The sequence below is a fragment of the Micropterus dolomieu genome, linkage group LG11, assembly GCF_021292245.1.
Source record: "Micropterus dolomieu isolate WLL.071019.BEF.003 ecotype Adirondacks linkage group LG11, ASM2129224v1, whole genome shotgun sequence".
NCBI classification, from domain to species: Eukaryota; Metazoa; Chordata; class Actinopteri; order Centrarchiformes; family Centrarchidae; genus Micropterus; species Micropterus dolomieu.
This window is the reverse complement of record NC_060160.1, coordinates 22116659-22135237: the sequence shown is the minus strand read 5'-3', so window position 1 is coordinate 22135237 and position 18579 is coordinate 22116659. Positions and strand designations below refer to the sequence as shown.

The window sequence follows — 18579 nt, the reverse complement described above, 5'->3', positions numbered from 1 at the left end:
TCTGCATAAAATCTGTACTCTAAACTGTGTTTAACTGTTTCGCATCTAGACCTCCCAGACTGATGGGCGAAGGCTTTGTGGTCATGCAGTCCAATGATGTTGACATCTACTATTACCAGGATGAACCTGGTATGTACACACACACACACACACACACACACACACACACACACACACACACACACACACACACACACACACACACACACACACACACACACACACACAATCTAAAAATGGTAGTGGGAAATTGTCTTTCTTCCCTTTTGTTTGGGACATACTGTATTTTGACACTACGCGTCACTGCTGGCAGAACATTGTGAGCTTGGATGTTGGCTAGATAATTATGAAGTAGTTTCAAGCTTGTCTGCAAGGCTTTTCCTGTCCTTGTGTCTTTTTGTTTGCTGTTTGCAGTTTGCTGTCGGAGTCGTCTAAGGCTTGAAATGTGTTTGTGCGTGTGCAGGTCTGGTGCCCGTGGAGCAGGAGAGTGGGGAGGAGGCAGAGACGTGCAGTGAGGGCGATAAGCTTCAGGACCTGCCTCCGTGTTGGGGTCTGGACATTGTCTGCGGAAAGGGAACTGACTTCAACTACGGCCCCTGGGCAGACCGTCAGAGGTGAGCAATGATTTCAACATGAAATCTCTTGACATAAAAGAAATGGTTTACATGTGGTTAAAATCTTGGCAAATATTAAAATGCAACTATTACGGAACCTCCTCTGTGAGCTTTTGAAGGACTAATCTTGGCAGTTTAATTCATTTACTTGCAATGAGGGGTGGAAATTAACTTTTTGGCTCACCTGCCAATGGGACTGGTAGATGAAAAAATCCACTGCCCAAACATATTTTTTACCGGCCAAAATAATAACTTGCCTTTTTGTCACAAACATTTGTTTCATTACTTTTAATTGAGATAATAAGGTATTCTGCCGAATACAAACTTAAAGAAGACACCAGATTGAAATTTTAAGCAAAATTAATTTATTGCTATTAAATTTACTTAAGACATAACAGTAAATTGTTTTATAAACTTACAAGATGCTTATTAATCATTCACCTTAAATCTCATCACTACTCACTCTTAATCATGCATTATCATTCAACTTAAACATCCTCATTAATTAATATTTTTTATGTTCTGCTTCAGCCTCGTTTTTGCCCCCCACTATGTTTATTAAACTTTCATCTAAAGTGTATCACTACTATAGGCCTAATATTAACTGTAGGTTATTTTCATTTATTAAATCTTTGTGCAAGAAAAACAGTCTAAATTGGCCTGTAATTTATTTAAGTACTAACAAAAAAATCATAACCATTTATGAACAAAAATGACTGTAGGTTGCAGTTTTTACCCATACATCGTAAATCTTTTTTCTGGTTCGCATGTATCTATTTTAGGGACAAATGCATGTGAAATACTAATGAACACCCCTAATCCATGTGTTACACGATTTTAGATCCCTTGGTACAGCGGGGACCAATTTAAGTGCAATACACAACAAAAAACAATCTGATCCACTGTTTGGTACCGTCAAAAAAAGCTAGTTGGCCTATATGGCGATATCGTACTGAATACGTTTACCCGCCAATGTGGTAGCCTTCCAACATTTAGCCGCCAAATGGAAAATCTAACCACATTTGGCGCTTGGCGGGTGTTAATTTCCACCCCTGCATGCAATGCTGAAATTAGTAAATTACATTAAGTCGGAAAACATAGCACCATGATATCTTTTAAAGATGCAAATGGAATAGATGTAAGATGAGTGGCGCTGTGGTCAAGTGAGACTCAGACTTTGGGCTTTACAGATTTGGTCTTGCATTTACATGAACTCTCACTGTCCTCAGGGACTGTCTGTGGAAGTTCTTCCTCCCGGCGGACTACCAGGCCATGAAAGTGACTGAGGTTGCCCAGCCGGGAAAACCCAGGCAGATCCAGGCCTTTGAGCTCCGCATGAACATCATTGCTGACGCCACCATCGATCTGCTTTTTACCAAAAACAGGGTGACTCTTTCTCTAACTCTTGTGTGCTTTCTTCTCTCGCTTTCCCCCCCTCCTTTCTTTCTTTCATTCTCTGTGATCTTTCTGTCTCTCCCAGCTGCTCCCCTTGTCTTTGTCTTTATGCCTCACCATGTTTTAGCTATTGATATTGGCTCATGTTTTATGCTTTTTCAAATTTTCCTCCTAGAGCAGTGCAGGGCTTTTCTCAAAGCTGAGTATGTGAAGTGCATACTAAATATCAACATAAATGCATGTTGAATAAAAACATAAAATGGCTTGAGTCAGGGAAGATTGTCATTTTATTACTTCTTTTGAACGTATTTTTGTTCAGATTAGATGATTTTATTTCATTTTTAAGGCAGTAAGGCTCCCTCTCTAGTAATTTGACAGCATGTATGACTTTTCTGCTTGCTCGCTGTCTTCATCACTGTTCCTAGGAAACCAATGCCATCCATGTAAATGTAGGTGCAGGCTCTTACCTGGAGGTCAACATCCCCATGACTGTAGGAGAGAACGGTAAGTGTGTGTGTTTTTTCGAAGAGCAGTAGAACAAAATGTCAGCACTTGGATTGTCTGCCATAGCAGATGTGCCAACTTGCTTGTTCATGTAGAAGCACACGCCAACTCCGACAGTTTTCCCATTATTTCCCATTGGGGCAGCTGTGGCTCAGGAGCTAGAGCGGGTTGCCCGTTAATCAGAAAGTCGGTGGTTCAATCCCCGGCACCTCCAGGCTGCATGTTGAAGCAAGGCCTTGGGCAAGATACTGAACCCCGAATTGTGTATGAATGTGTGTGAATGTTAGTTTCTGTTTGAGCACTGGAGAATGCAGATGTAGTGTAAAAGCGCTCTGAGTGGTCAAAAAGATACAAATACGGAGCATTTTTATTTACATTATTCTGCAACTGACTAATATCTGAACGATACCCACGATGAGCAGCTTAATCAAAAGTCAGGTAGACACATACTGTAGGATGTAAAAACGTTTTTGACAATTAGGATTTTCAAAATGATCATAGCAAATTTGGAATTTTTATTTATTTGACATTTATTTCTATTGAAATGTATCATAATTTATCATTCATCAATATGATTTTTAAAAGACTGGAGCATTTTGCAGTTTCTATTTAGATTTTCTGTTTTAATAAATCACAATTCACATATTATTTAGGCTTATAACTAGGAGCTGTTGAGATCTCATCAGTCTTAGTGTGAACTACCTGAAAAATGTCGCTGCAAAATAACTGTGCAGGGTTCTTTTATAACAGCTGCTAAAATGTATCATTTTATTAAGGTACAAGGTTGTTTATTAGTCATTATACAGCACAAGGCTGCATAACGAAACGGAATTTGGAGTTCTTTCATGCTGCACACACCATATATTATCAAGTGTAGGCCTATATTAAAATATGGTAACATAAAATAAAACAATATATTGGCTACAGTTAGATACATATGTACATAGACGTAGACACCCCGAACATTCCACTGTGGATTTTTTGAATTTGCATCTGGGGTGAATGTAGTTTCATCCTCACAATATTCAGAACTACCTGAATATGGCCATGCATGAATCAGTTCTATGATCAGAGAGGGTTCAAGACCAAAATCAAGGCCAAAGTCAGTAATCCTGCTCAAGACCAAAACAGGGACTCTATAGTGACTGTCTTTGCACATAAAAACTAATACTTAAAGGGCAGGAGCTCTGTAATATAACTTCCTTACTTCAGTTAAATACAGTATATGTTATTGATGATTTCTAAATATTTGACATTTACTTGTTATACACATGTAGGATCTTCTTAAATAATCTGTGTGCTATATAAATGACAATGAAAACATCCAGTATCGGCAGAGCCAGAGCAAAGTCCATGTCAAAATTCAAGAGACCGACATAAGACCGCAACATCAAGGGGAACAAAACCACATGTGCAACCGCTGTGAATTGTAGATTAGAGGGAATATCTATCTTAAAAGTATTCCATTGTTCCTCATTTGCTGTAAAACCACTTTGTAAAGTCAAAGTAGCTGGAATCTGCAAACCTTTCTACATGAGACTCCATTGAGCATGTTCATGTGTATCACTCTTCTCACCGTAAGTGAGCTTGTGTGTGTGTGCGTGTGTGTGGATGTGACCTGGCTTTGGAGTTTGAGAATTGATGACCCCTTGCTTTTCTCTCTCTCTTCCTCTTCTGCCCTCAGGCTACTCTCCTACCATCAAAGGCCAGCTGCTTCACGTGGACACCACCAGCAGCATGCAGTACAGAACTCTTCTGGAGGCTGAGATGCTGGCTGTAAGTGGCATGCAATTGTACAAGAAGCTCTGAGAAAATTTAGAAAAATCACTTCACCCCTTGGCTTAAGATGCGAGGGAAAGCTGAGCAAATGCAATGTCAACAGGCATACACATAGTAAGTGCTCTGTAAGTGAAACTGTCTTGACTCTGCCATTGTTTTAGTTTCATGTCATAGCCAGCTACCCTCGGGTGTGGAATATGCCTCAATCGTGGCAGTGTGAGATTGAGGTGTACAAGGCCACCTACCACTTCATCTACGCCCAGAAGAACTTCTTCACTGGTGAGTCCTCCAGCAAACAGCCTGAACGACCGCCTGGCTATAGCTCAAGATAATCAGCAGATAAGATCTTTAGCATTTAACGCTTAGCATGTTAATTGTGAAATGTATGAAAATAACAGGAAAACAAATTTTTCACGTTTTCATGGTTCCTTCTGTTTTTTTTGTTTTTTTGTTTTAGATTTGATACAGGACTGGGCGAGTGACAGCGCCCCAGACATCTACTCCTTTGTGCCCTATTCCTGGAAGTTCAAGGTCTTTTTCCACCAGTTTGAGATGATCTGGGCGGCAAACCAGCATAACTGGATTGACTGTTCCACCAAGCAGCAGGAGAATGGTAAGAAATTCAGTCAGATCACAAATCACTGGCTCATAAAACGCTGATACACATTACATACAGATAATTCTGTGAATACCACAGAATTCTACACTTTTTTAAATTTATAGCAATTTGATTGAACAAGCCATTAATTTAGAAATGAATTATTTATAATAACAATTAAAAAAATTGCATTAAAAAATTCTTGTTCAATTTACCATCATAAAATCCTTTATACTAATAGATTTGAAACAGTGGATACAGTTGTGCAACCGTTTTGCAGTGTAATGCACAGACTTAGGCGTGTAGCATTAGGCATTAGTAAAATGTGCCAAAAATCCATATCCAGCCATGAAAAATTCGATAACTTAATGCGTCTTTAAGACTGGACGCTGATGTCCGTGACAGAATACTTTGACTGTGTTAAGTAATGATATATTGTACAGTATATACTCCACTTAATCCCAGAGCAGGGCAGACTAATCAATTGCACTATTGATCTTTTATAGTGTACCTGGCAGCATGCGGCGAGACGCTCAATATAGAGTTCACTTTGCCTTTCAACGAGTTTGTTCCAACCACCTGCCATACCCGCTTCAGCTTAAGGGTGAGTCATGCTTTAAGTGAATGTGATTTTTTTCTAAAGATAAATATGCATTTCTTTTATTCAAGTGTAATTGGTAGGATTTTTCCTGTCTGGAAATGCTCTTACAGAACTGCACATACTGTGTTTTGATATCAGGTAGATGATGACTTTTGAGATGAGAAATCAGATTTCAGATATATTTTCTATGCGCACATAGATACTTTGACACAAACTATGAATACGTGTGGGCGCGTATGCCTATATGTACTTTGTCCTCCTCAGGCGGAGGATACAGACATGCGACTGTCCCTGCCGGAGTGCCACCCTAGCCGCTACCCACTCCTCACCCTGGCCAAAGACTACCAGAACGTTAAGCTGCCCCCAGACATGTTCATGCCAGGGGAGAACCAAGGTGCCCCTCCTCCCAAACCCACCAAGTCCCGCTGGAGGAACATCACCCACGCAGAGTGAGTTAAACCTGGGAATTATTTCTCTCTAGTTGTGGGCAAGAAGTGAGTGTGTTGGCAAAGGACAGGATGATTCATCATTGTAACACTGGCTAACATCAGTGCTTAGGTAGAAAGGAAGTGTTGCCAAGGTAGTAGGTGGAAATTTCAAATAAATGTACAACTAACCTTCACTTTTTATGCTTGGGTTGGTTCAATTGTTGTTGCATTGTTTTGGGTTTTAACTGAAGTGTAATAGCCATTTAATAGGGCTGTTTTGATTGTGCTCAGTTCAGACAGTTTTATTTAATGGCTTAAGTTGTGTGTAAAATTATGCTTTTTTTGACGACTTCTTAATATTTAGGTATCCCTCATTGAAGATATGAGGTACAAATCTGCCTTCATGTCATTCCAATCATTGCGTTCACCGTTGTCCACATTCCTCTTGGAGAATGTTAAATTATATGCTAAAGGTCAGTGAAAGTTCACAGAGATGCTGGACAACCGTTACTAGTTGGATAGTGCATGCATTGTGCACTCTGTACCTGATAAAGATCATTATGTATAGCCCAGCGGCAGACTGTACTGATGTAGCTCTGCGAGAGACCCACTTACCCCCTGGGAGGTTACGGTCGAATTCTGTCTGGACTGGTGCACTCTGCTTCAGAGAAATCAGGCGCGACCCATTTGCTGTCTCTCGCCTCTGCTGTTATGTCCTTGACTTGAACGGTTCATGAAGCGAATGATGAACTGGAAAATCCACTTGAAATGATGATAAACGTAGCCTTAAGACTATGCACTGAGCGTACATGTTTGTCTTCCTTACATCAGAAATGGCTGGTTGGATTGCTGGAGTGTGCCCAACTTCTTGCTCATCATTGACTACACCTGGCACCCTATTTATCCCCAGAAGGCTGATGAACAACTCAAACAGTCGTGTAAGCTTACCGCTTTAGTATCAATACTTTGTTTGCTCTAAAGCCAACCACGAGACTGTGGACTGTGTAAGAAATTTGAACTCTCTTTATAATCTTCGCTCAGTCACCCTACCTGTCTTAACGAGCTGTTTTACAAAATGTCGTCTAACTTGCCTGTGATTTGCATCTTAAGTGTCCGAGATGGAGGAGTCCATGCTGTCGGCTCTGCGTCCCCCAGAACACTCCTCGGTACCCCACAACGCCCAACCGCGCTACACCTCCACGTCTGCTTCAGCCGCCCACTGCCGGGCACCGACTGATCCCTCAGAGCTCCCACCTGACAGACTTCACGTGGAGATGGAAATGTCCCCAGATTCTCAAATCATCCTCTATGGGCCTTTGCTCCGAGCTCTAATCGCCATCAAGGTACAGAATTCCTCGATTCAGTTTGCAATAACAGAATTCTTGATTTTGGTGACACCTTTGATAATGAGTCATTGTGTGTGTGTTGGTGTTTTGCACTCAGTGTCATGAGTAGTACGATTTAATGGTGAGTATAATCTAATAGAGTTTGGATTCTAATGAAAGCACCAGGAAAGAATTTGTGTTAATGATCCAGTTAGTCAATTTATGAAACAGCCTTCTAACCTTCCTTTCATCTGTTTTCCACAGGAAAACTATTTTGGTGAAGATGACATGTACACAGACTTTGAAGAGGCAGTAACCAGCCCCGTGTTGTCCACCAGCACCTCCTCGGGCCTCGGCTGGTCTCCTCTGGGAATGGAGGACAGCGAACAGAAGGGAGCCTCAGACATCCATCCTCTGGACCTGCGCCCCTGGGACATCACAGTGTACATCAACCTTTACAAAGTCCACGGCCGACTGCCAATGGTAAAACTGATGATTGCCAACAGTTCACTTTCATGGTTTGGTTTAAAAAAAAAAAAAGAAAAGAAAAAGGAGCTCAGTGTACAGAGTACAGCAAAGATTATGAAAGTATTCCATCATGTTTTACAGTGTAAAATCTAAATGATGAAAATGCGCACCGATTTATGCATGTTGTAGAGACATGGAGAAAAAAGAAATACATAAAACATAAATTTGAAGGATATAATTAGATGACTATGAAAATGTCAAGACCCAACATATGAGAAAAGAAAGAAGTGCAAAATACACTATTATAATATGCAGTATGTAGGCAGAATGTACACAGTGAACATCTGTGTGGATATACTGTATATTTGAACTTTCCTGGGTTGCAAGCAATACGTCTTTATATTAAACCTGCCAGCTATGCTTTTTGAGTTGACCCATGTTGAGGCATGAGTCTACATGTTTTCCATCTTTCTCGGCGCCCCCAGCACTGCAGCAGTGAGGGTCCCGAAGGTCCATCCGGCTTCTTGGAGCGGCTGTGTTTTGAGATGAAAAAGGGTTACAAGGAGACGATGCTTCAGCTGCTCCTGTCTCCCATTCACATCTTCGTCAGTGACAACTACCAGGTCAGAAGCACAACTACACCTGTCCAGAAGCACAAAAAATGTAACATGTAGGAAAATGCACCTAAACGAGAGAGCTAGCAAACCGTGAGGGAATATTCACAGAATTTAACAAAAAGTGTTTTGGATTACAATCATTTACTATCCTTTTAATACACAAACAACTTTAATGTGCTACTTTAATGTGGTAGCTGAAGGGGTGACTCAGTCCATTGAAAACACCCAGAATGAAGCTTGCGGGTCAGCATTGCATAATGTAAAATAAAACATGCTTTTCATCAGCCACATGTTTGCATAAGCACCTGCATATTGTATAACCACACAGAATCTCTTAAGCTTTAGCCATGAGTTGGATCCTGTTTGTTTCCCAGAGTGAATATCTCTCCCTAATCCCCGACAAAGAATGCGGAGCCCTGATCTCTCTCCTCCAGTGAGATAACAAGCTTTTTTAATGGCATGTGCAGGGATATTATGGAATGAATATCACTTTACGTTCAGTTTCTGTGGGTTTACCTACACGTCACAAGGCAGTGATGTAAGATTAAAAATGTGTGTGCGTGAGAGTCCATTCTCTTGCCCACAGCGTCCCACAGCGGACGGGGTGTTGAGGGACGGCCACCTGAGTCTGTCTGGCCTGCAGATGAGGGCCCACGCCATGTTCTCCGCTCAGGGCCTCCCCCTGGGCAGCGACACACTGGAGTACGCCTGGCTCATCGACATGCAGGCTGGGGGGCTCACCGGCAGGGTCACTGTTCCACAGGTGGGTATTTATGACTTAGTTGATTTGTATACGTTAAAGTTTATTTATCAAGTCAAATATAATAAAACTCCTAAATGCTTGCAATTATTATTTACCCAGCGAGAAAGTAAATATAATCTTAGAGGATTATGTATATTTAATCAACCACAAGTACATTCTACATTAAGAGAACACTGTTTATCAAATAAAGGAGTTAAATTGTGGAATAGTTGCTGTAATGAGTTAAAACAAGCCATGTCTATTTTTCAGTTTAAAAATATCTACAAGAGAATAACATTGGAAAAATATTTATTAGAATGAAAATTAATTAAATAGGCTTGTTTCTGGTGTGGACAATGGTCCACTTATGTGTTACTGTTAATTTTACGAACAGATGTTGTCATTAATGAGTTGCATTTATGATTCTAAAGCTAAGGGCAGGCACAATAAGCTTTAGCTTCTGCCTGCACCTGGTCATCTATAGTGTTTATGTTTTGAATGATTTGATTGAATGATCTGTAAATGACCAAACCGAAATAAATGAAATGAAATGTTTGATTGATGAAGAGTGATTTGTAGTGTGTAAATAAATAAATGTACGCAGCCTTCCATTATGATTATGTCATGTGTCTTTAGGTCAGCTGAGTGGGAGTGTGTGTGTGTGGTACTTTAGATTTCTTGTATAAACCACCTGTACAATAGAATATGATCCAAAAGTAATACAATATTTAGTTTTTAATCTCAGCATTTGCCTTTAATTGTATTAATTGATGTTTTGAAGTAGCAATGTGTCTGTGTGTCTTTGGGATTATTAGGTTGCCAGTTTGATAGAGTGGGGTGAGACTTTCGTTTTCCACGTGGTGTCCAGAGAATTCCAGCTAGAACAACCCAAGCCCTCTGTCATCTGCCAGCACGGCGCCGACCGACGCATCTGTGATGCCAAGGTACAGACAGGCGGTATACCATGAAATGCTGCAAAAAAAAATCTGAGCCTCATTTCTCACATGGTCACTCTGTCTGCTAGTGCTGTCTAGCATTGGTTTGAACCACTTAGCAGCGTTTGAATCTCATGCTGGAGGCTGCTAAATTAGCTCATTATGGCCGAAGGCTTTTTTCTGTGAGATTTGAATGTTCATCAGAGCTGTCCAGTGTGAAAGGAAATGTGCAAATGGCAACAGATAATAAAAGGAGACCACTGTGAACCTTTCTCTAATGATGTTTGACTCAGAAAAGCACACCTTTACACAGCTGGAGAAACTGAACATCCTGTAACACAAAACTATTGATCTGCTCACAGCAGCCATACATAGCAGGCATACACAACATCGTGATGTATGAAATAACTTTGGGAGAAATCAAGTCTGTTTCACAAAACGTTTTGTTTGTATGCGAATACTAACAAGGATATTTTTAAAAACGCTGCCTGAGAGCCCTCATTAGTGTCTGACAACTGAGCAGCTGTGGCCACAGGCTATGTAGCGATAAAGCCAGACTATCTTGGAGGTGGCTTCCTTGCAGCCAGTGAAAAGTTTCTGTTATGGAATGACTGTTGTCTTTCAGATGAGCTGCCTACCAGGTCACTGTCGCACATCAGAGGAGCTGAAGTACACCATGACCCGACTGGCTGTGGATGGAGTTGATCTTTTCATTGTGGAACATGGCTGTGCTGCCAACATCAAGGTAAGTAGCACCAAACATTTATATATTGTATTTTAAGTAAATTTATTGATAACAATTTAACTTCATGTCAGTTTATAAATATGTTGTTCTTTTTCCATTTTTCCCCAGACGGGTATCATTCGTGTGGCCAACTGCAACCTGCACAACCAGGCTGTGGGAGAGGGCATCAGCGCTGTGGTGCAGGACGTAAACATCCGGCAGTACATTGAACAGCAGCAGCACAGCGAGACGACCAGGCTGCAGCCGGCTGGACAGGGTCAAGGTCCGGGTCAGCCGTTAGGTCTCGGTCAGCCCCCCTTGCTGCGACGTTCTGTCTGGCTGGAGGCGGGTTCAGTCAACCTGAACCTCATCACAGCAGACATTGCCCTTGCTGCTGACCACCCAGCCAAATGTGAAGTGCAGAGACATTTTCTGGAGCTACACGATGCTCAAACCAAAAGGTAGCAAACATAGACTGTCGTGTGTTATTTACTTTTCCAAGCACTTCTCTCACTATTCTTCGGTTTCTTCTATTTGTCATCATTGGCCACTATCCTTAACCCGTATTTTATTTGTGAGTTTGCTCAAAGATAGCAGCACCTTTTAGTTGAATCAGTGGACACTGGTAATGTTAAAAACACTGCTTGCAAAAATGTAAGTGCTGAAACTTCTTTTCAAAGTGGAAGAGACTCACTCGCTGCATCACACCGCTGAATAATAGGTCACGGTCATAAGATGTTCAGCTCATAATGTAAAGTAGATATATTTAAACAAAACCAGATAATTCTTTTTCTATCATATCCAGTGAATCCAGCTCATCATATTTGATAATCAGCTGGTAGATTGGCCAACTACTGTGATAATAGATTCAACATAATAATTCAAGATCTCATAAAAGGTCTGCAGGGAACCATTATCAGCATAGATGTTCTTGTCTAGGTTGTAATTGGACATTGTGTTTCTTATTACTGTAGCTGAATGCACTGTATGTAAAATGAGAAAAGGTTATGTTTGTATGTATGTATGTATGTACTATATGTACATCCATTATTCTAGGAGTGTACGTCAATGCAGAAATATAGTTCTGGAAACTAAACTGAACAAAGAAGGAGGTACTAAATGATAATCAGGGCTCATGAAAAAGAGGTCACTGCAGCATTTTCTTTTTACAAGTGCCTGGTGTGTTTGAAAGCATGAGCAAAATCTCACAGACATACAGCAACTTCAACTACAAAGTGTCAGTTCCCAACAAACAGTGTCTGTTTTTTTTATTTGCTGCATTCTTCATCGTTCTCTTTGATTTTCTCTCTCTTTGCCCTCTTCTCCTCAGACTCTGGTTTCTGTGGCCAGAAGAGGCTGGCATTCGCAACAAGCGCAGCAAGAACCGCTGCGGCTGCCTCGGAGGCTGCCGCTTCTTCGGAGGTACGAACATGGGCCTGGACTTCTTCAAGCTTGAAGAGCTGACGCCCTCCTCCTCATCTGCATTCTCTTCTTCCAGCACTGACTCAGACATGTCTTATGGTCAGTCTTTGCTGCAGCCAGGGGAGTGGATTATGACCAAGGAAACACCCAAAGTGGATGGTATGGATTTGCAATGATTAAATATACATTTCCTGTAGGGGTGGGGGGAAAAAAATCGATATAGCACAGTATTGCGATATTTTCCGTGGTAATACTGTATCAATACACGGTTGGCAAGTATCGATCTTTTATTATATAAATTGTACATTTTGCAGAATTTTACTTTTTTGGTACTAGAATAATAAAATCTCTTGCTTCTTTTAGTCTACTAGAAAACTCAACAGCACCATCTAGTGGACTAAAAAAGCGAGATAAACAAAAATTTATATTTTTAGATAAAACAGATGTTGTTTTTCTTTGGTGACATAATTTGAAGTTTGATTGTAGGTATTAAATTGCTTATATTGAAAAGAAGTTAAAAATCACAGTAATATCGTATCGAGACACTAGTATTGTGATAATATCGTATCCTGGGGCCTCCGTGATTCCCACCCCTAATTTCCTGATATTCCCCAGAGCTTCTTGAGGGTTTCTTTGTGAATCCCAAGCAAAATTAGGAATAGATAAAATAAATAATGTTTAATTTATTACTGAAGTACCAGCTACTCTTCCCATACAGGGACCACCACGAGTAAGATTGTCTATGACCTTAGAACTAAGAATACACCGTGCATATACCATATACCCTCTAGTGTATGTAATTTTATATGTAATGTTAATTTTTTTGTGAGTTGTCTAAAAGGAACTACAAAATGTATCTTATGATACAACCTTGTGTTGTAAAATGACAAATATAACCTACCTTGAAACCTTCACCAGCTCCCTATGAAATACAGAATATAAGCATGTGGAGCGAACTACTGAATGTAACATACTGATACAGAAAACCAAAATGTTTGGAAGTATCATCACATACTAAAAAATGGATGTTTTCTCAGGGAGAGTTGTAGGACTGAAGACGGACACACACTCGCCATGCCTGCCTCCTGAGCTGCCTGAGAGGCGTGGTCAGCAACACCTCAGTCTCCAGGTGCCCCAACGTTCCCACAGCTCCGCCTCCTCCTCTGAAGAAAATAGTTCCTCTAGTGCCGCGTTGCCCCTGCTGGCTGGAGAGAAGGACTCTCCCTCGCCAAGCACCGAGGAACGCATGTTCCCCGTCAATGGCAAAAGCCCTGCCGAGTGAGTTGTTGTCTAAATTCTATTTTTACTGTTAAGTATCTGATTTATTTTATTAACAAAAAAATTCTGACACATAAATATAAGATGTCAGAAGCACTAGAAGGCAGCACAAACAGGATTTCCAGCCAGGTTGTAGTTCTTTAAATATAATCATATACGTGTATAATGTAAACAGGGTCAATAATAGCTTCTGAGTGTTATTTTCTCTTTATGTGCAGCACCCTAGGGGAAGTCCCAGAGGTCTCGCCAGTCTCCCCCAACAGCTCCCAGGACCGCGCCTCTGTGCGCTCACCCCTCTGCTCCCCTATCAAGCGCCAGTCCTCTGTACACTCAAGTCGACTGGGCAGCACCAAGAGCCTGTCAGCCGCCGTCTTCACTGACAAGCCTCCACCGGTTCTGTCCGGAGGCGTCCAGTTCAGCAGCGAGGTTTCTCGCAGCGACGAGAACGTCCTCGATTCACCACGTCAGCGTAGGAGCTACGGCTCATTTCCCTTCACACCATCAGCTGACTCCAACACCTTCCATCAGTACCGCTCCGCAGACTCCAGCATGTCTGTGGCTGACAGTGAGGCGTACTTCTCTGCTGCTGAGGACTTTGAGCCAATCAGCAGCGCTGATGAGGGGCCAGGGACGTACCCGGGCCGCAAGAAGAAGAGGAGGCAGCAGATGCAGCAGCCACAGCAGCCCCCGTATCACATGGAGAACTACAGGTCAGCTTAGATCTTAACATGCTAAAGAAAATGGAGCATGAAATATTCTGCAAATGGAGCTCAGTGTCACTGGGAACTCACAGAAGTTTTGAAAGTTAAAGGGTTTGAGAGGAGACTGGGTGGATGGCCAGATCAAGTACAAGGTTAAGCACGGGATTAAGGTAATGGTAGAGTGTAGACAGCTCACAGTAACATCAAAGAGTCTCTTGTTTCTCATCTGTAAGAGCAGATGAATTAATGACCTGTCTAGCAAGTTCTGACCTTGCCAGATTGCTTGAAGTGTTACCCTTTTAAATAAAGTTAAAGGGGCCATTGTGAAGGATTTTTGATTTTTACATTTTAAGCTTTTGATCAATGCAGGAATTTGTTTTTTATGATGAAGTGGCTCCAGTTGGTCAGTTCCCGTTTCAGGATGTTAATGTGTAATTTGGATGGTATAATCATAGTGTCACAGTTTCAAGATTTTTCAAAAACATATCCTCTATATTCAAACTACATTTCAATAGAGCAAAGTTTTTTTTGGTATCTGGAGTTAGACAAAAGTGTCTCAAGAATATTAGAAGCCGAGAATATAGAAACACTTTGCCTTTAAAAACAACAATGAATGTATTAGTTATCCCAAAAGCATGGTCTTTAACGCTGAGCTTGTACTGCTGTAAACCATTGCATGAAAACCAGGCAGTAGACAGTTGTGTCAAATAACTTGCTGATGACTCACACTGACATCTTTGCAGTGATTGTAAAATGACTGTACGGCCCAATATGCAGGAATACATTAACGGCTTTATGACATTTATATATTTAATACCCAACAAGTTTTGCATTTCATTGTGTTAAGCAAATTGTCCCAGGGCTAAACGTGTTTTAGCTTTCATTTATTACTGTGATTCGATCATGCAAGGAAGGATGTGATCTAGAAGTGTTGTATGAAATGAGACGTTTGGTCCGTGGGCAGCCACTTACTGCTGGCGTGTTTGGCAAATTGGATTTCAGTTGTTCTGCAACTACGGTGTCATTTTTCTGTAACCTCAAAATGTTTCAACACGCTTTTTCTTGTCATTCAAGTGCAACAAAAGGCAATTTGCCACCAAAAACACCCATGCTTATATTTATATTTTTGACATTATCTTTTCACGCTCATGTGTAAATATTTTGACTTCCCCTCCCTCCCCAGCCGGAGCTCCATCTACCACAGTGTTGAGGGTCCCCTCACCTATGTTCTCAATGGGGAGCTGATCACCGAGCCACGTCCCCTGCCCCTGCCCCCAGTGCTGCCCCCACTGCCGCCCCAGCCCCTGCCCAGCCACACATCGCAGGCCTCCTTCGTCTCAGCCCTGGCCATGGAGGAGGAGAGCTCAGTGGAGGCGGAGAAGACGGCTGAACCAGGCCCTGTAACCCGCCAGCCCCATGTCATGGCGTGCTACCAGAGCTACCTAGCTCACTACCAGGTAAAGTCTTTGACTTTAGTCCATATATGTGCATATCCTGGGTCTGGCAATGATTGAAACATATGCTTGATTTTCATTTTGCTTCTTATCTTACAAAAATTATAAAGCTCTCTTCACTTCACCTCTGCCAGGTCTCAAATTGGTCTGTCAAGCAGCCCACCAATAAGAGGACCTCCAAGTCTTCTCTGCACCGCCCCCTAGATTTGGACACACCCACCAGTGAGGAGAGCTCTGCCTCCTTTGACCAGCTCTCTGTCCCCAGCTTTAAGGTCTTTTGACTTATAACTAACTAATCTTTGTCTGCCTGTGTGGTTAGTGGTTCCTTCAGCATGTAACATGACAGTTAAACTTAATGCTTAAATGATGTGAGTCCATCCCTAATAGATCCAGCATTTACTTATACTCTACAGGTGTTAAAGCAGGGCCTGTCAGCCAGCTCTCTACTGGACAGAGGGCTTCAGCTGATGGGAGAGAACAACAGGTAATTGGGGGGGGGGGGGATTTGTATATCTCACTGTACTTGACAACGCCCAAATGAAGCATTGCTTCACTCCACCCTTTCAAGTAGCAACCTATGCTATGTTTTTACTCTATATAATATATATAAAATATATATATATAAAAAAATAAATAAATAAATAAATAATGCCTGATCTCTATGCCTTCATAGTACACCATATACCCCACTGGACAAGAGGGCCATGGAGAACACAGATGAGGACACAACCACAGATGACTGGACTCTGGAGCAGCCCTTAACTCAGACCAGGACCACCGCCATCGTGGAGGTGAAGGGAGCCATCAATGTGGTGCTCACGCCCCTTGTGGCTGAATCCCTGGACAGGTAGTAATTATACTTTATTTCTTTTTTTTTAATAAATCATTTTCATCTAGGTGTGCTGTTCATGTTCTCACTTTGTCCTGATTTAAAATATAGTTTGTTTTTGGTCTGCTATCTCCCTCTGTTTAAAAACCTTTTTAGATTAGGAAAAAACAAAACAAAACTTGGCTTAAATAAAGCCTTTCTCACACTACACAAGGGTTATTTTTAGCCTGAAACAAAAATTTGACCTCAAGTGAATTTAATCACTATTCACAGTGCATCTAAAATTCCGCTGACAGTGCTTCAGAGTCTGGTCTCGCTCTTTGTTGTCTACCAGTGTGAATCTTTAGTTTGCCAAAGGCTAACAGGGCTGGGTTAAAAAATGGTCAACTGTAGCTAGAAGGTTGGAGAGGGGCCAACGGCCATGTACTGACATGGTAAATTTGATTGTGCTCGTAAAGGGCAATTTTTATATCTGTATCATTTCTGATAATACAGTTTGGATCTGTGAAGTCTTTGTGTTTTAAATGTAACTAAAATCAAATAAATAAAACAAAATGATTATGACCCTATGAAATGTTGTTTTATTACAACTGTGTGTCTGGCCTCTTTCAGGTACATCGAATCCATGGTCCACTTTGCCAGTATTCGTCATCCTGCAGGCATTCTGGATGACCTGCATGGGAAAGTCCTCAATGAAGCCTATCAGATCAGCAAGTCCACAGTCACTGAGTCTGTAAGTACCACAATGCACAGAACAGAGCAATTCAGCTGTATATGGTAATATTTATTTATGATCATTGAGGTTTTTGAATGTTGACATAAAGCTTACATCTAATAATAGACTGATTTTTTCCTCAAAGTGAAAGCTGTAGTTCTTGTGATAGTGTCAAATGTGTCAGTCTGAGTAATTTACCAATAGTATGAAATAAGTGTTTATGTTATTTGCGATTTCACAACAGTCTGCCTCCCAGTTTCAAAAGTGGCTTTGGTGCCAAATGACTGATGCCTCACTGTTCTGACTCCACACAGAGCCAAACAGGCAAGCAGGACCACAAGCTGTCCAAGACAGAGGGCACGACCCCTGGCTCGCTCAACATCTCCCATGGCCAGACAGACCTGTCCGTCAAACCAGATAATGTGAAAATCAAGGGCCTCCAAGCCAACGTCTCCATCCCCAAGGTAAGACCCATGACCCCAAATAATGAGAGGCCAGCAGCAGTGTGCTCTGACTAAGAGGGGTTCAAGAGCAAGCACAGAATCATGAGCATTGCTGTAGATCGCTTTACATTTAAACAATGAATATACAATGCACTCAGCATTTGTGTAGAATGATGATGGTTATTAAGCCATTTGTTAAATACAAAAGTTTGAAACCAGATGCGTTACCTCCATGAAATGTAGCCTATACTCTCAAAACCATTCAGATTCTTTTTTTATTCCACTGAACTAAAGGGAATGTCTGTTTACACCAAAAGTGTTGACTAGATACATAATACAGGTGCTGGTCATATGTAATTAGAATATCATCAAGAAGTTGATTTATTTCAGTAATTCCATTCAAAAAGTGAAACTTGGATATTATATTCATTCATTACACACAGACTGATATATTTCAAATTTTTATTTCATTTAATTGTGATGATTAAAAGTGACAACTAATGAAAATCCCAAATTCAGTATCTCCGAAAATTAGAATATTTCTTAAGAGCAATACAAAAAAAGGATTTTTAGAAATGTTGGCCAATTGAAAAGTATGAACATGAAAAGTATGAGCATGTACAGCACTCAATACTTAGTCGGGGCTCCTTTTGCCTGAATTACTGCAGCAATGCGGCGTGGCATGGAGTCCATCAGTCTGTGGCACTGCTCAGGTGTTATGAGAGCCCAGGTTGCTCTGATAGTGGCCTTCAGCTCTTCTGCATTGTTGGGTCTGGCGTATCGCATCTTCCTCTTCACAATACCCCATAGATTTTCTATAGGGTTAAGGTCAGGCGAGTTTGCTGGCCAAATAAGAACAGGGATACCATGTACCTTAAACCAGGTACTGGTAGCTTTGGCACTGTGTGCAGGTGCCAAGTCCTGTTGGAAAATGAAATCTGCATCTCCATAAAGTTGGTCAGCAGCAGGAAGCATGAAGTGATCTAAAACTTCCTGGTAGACGGCTG

At 41.3% G+C, this 18579-nt stretch overlaps 1 protein-coding gene across 11 annotated transcripts in view; it reads left to right on the top strand.

Moving 5' to 3' along the window:
- kiaa1109 (KIAA1109 ortholog) overlaps positions 1 to 18579 on the top strand; it is a 79655-nt gene that overhangs the window by 9830 nt on the left and 51246 nt on the right. For 10 of the 11 annotated variants that reach the window (XM_046063184.1, XM_046063186.1, XM_046063189.1 and 7 more), the window contains exons 10-34: positions 464 to 614; positions 1844 to 2000; positions 2435 to 2513; positions 4198 to 4289; positions 4454 to 4571; positions 4750 to 4905; positions 5397 to 5494; positions 5756 to 5940; positions 6751 to 6857; positions 7030 to 7262; positions 7509 to 7727; positions 8198 to 8335; positions 8916 to 9092; positions 9887 to 10015; positions 10632 to 10751; positions 10860 to 11191; positions 12061 to 12311; positions 13190 to 13430; positions 13649 to 14140; positions 15315 to 15588; positions 15720 to 15857; positions 15999 to 16069; positions 16259 to 16432; positions 17027 to 17147; positions 17444 to 17593. In XM_046063184.1, coding sequence (XP_045919140.1) covers positions 464 to 614; positions 1844 to 2000; positions 2435 to 2513; positions 4198 to 4289; positions 4454 to 4571; positions 4750 to 4905; positions 5397 to 5494; positions 5756 to 5940; positions 6751 to 6857; positions 7030 to 7262; positions 7509 to 7727; positions 8198 to 8335; positions 8916 to 9092; positions 9887 to 10015; positions 10632 to 10751; positions 10860 to 11191; positions 12061 to 12311; positions 13190 to 13430; positions 13649 to 14140; positions 15315 to 15588; positions 15720 to 15857; positions 15999 to 16069; positions 16259 to 16432; positions 17027 to 17147; positions 17444 to 17593 — 4403 coding nt within the window. Of the gene's footprint in view, positions 130 to 463; positions 615 to 1843; positions 2001 to 2434; positions 2514 to 4197; positions 4290 to 4453; positions 4572 to 4749; positions 4906 to 5396; positions 5495 to 5755; positions 5941 to 6750; positions 6858 to 7029; positions 7263 to 7508; positions 7728 to 8197; positions 8336 to 8915; positions 9093 to 9886; positions 10016 to 10631; positions 10752 to 10859; positions 11192 to 12060; positions 12312 to 13189; positions 13431 to 13648; positions 14141 to 15314; positions 15589 to 15719; positions 15858 to 15998; positions 16070 to 16258; positions 16433 to 17026; positions 17148 to 17443; positions 17594 to 18579 lie in introns of all 11 variants that reach the window. The other variant, XM_046063192.1, reaches the window with a different exon arrangement.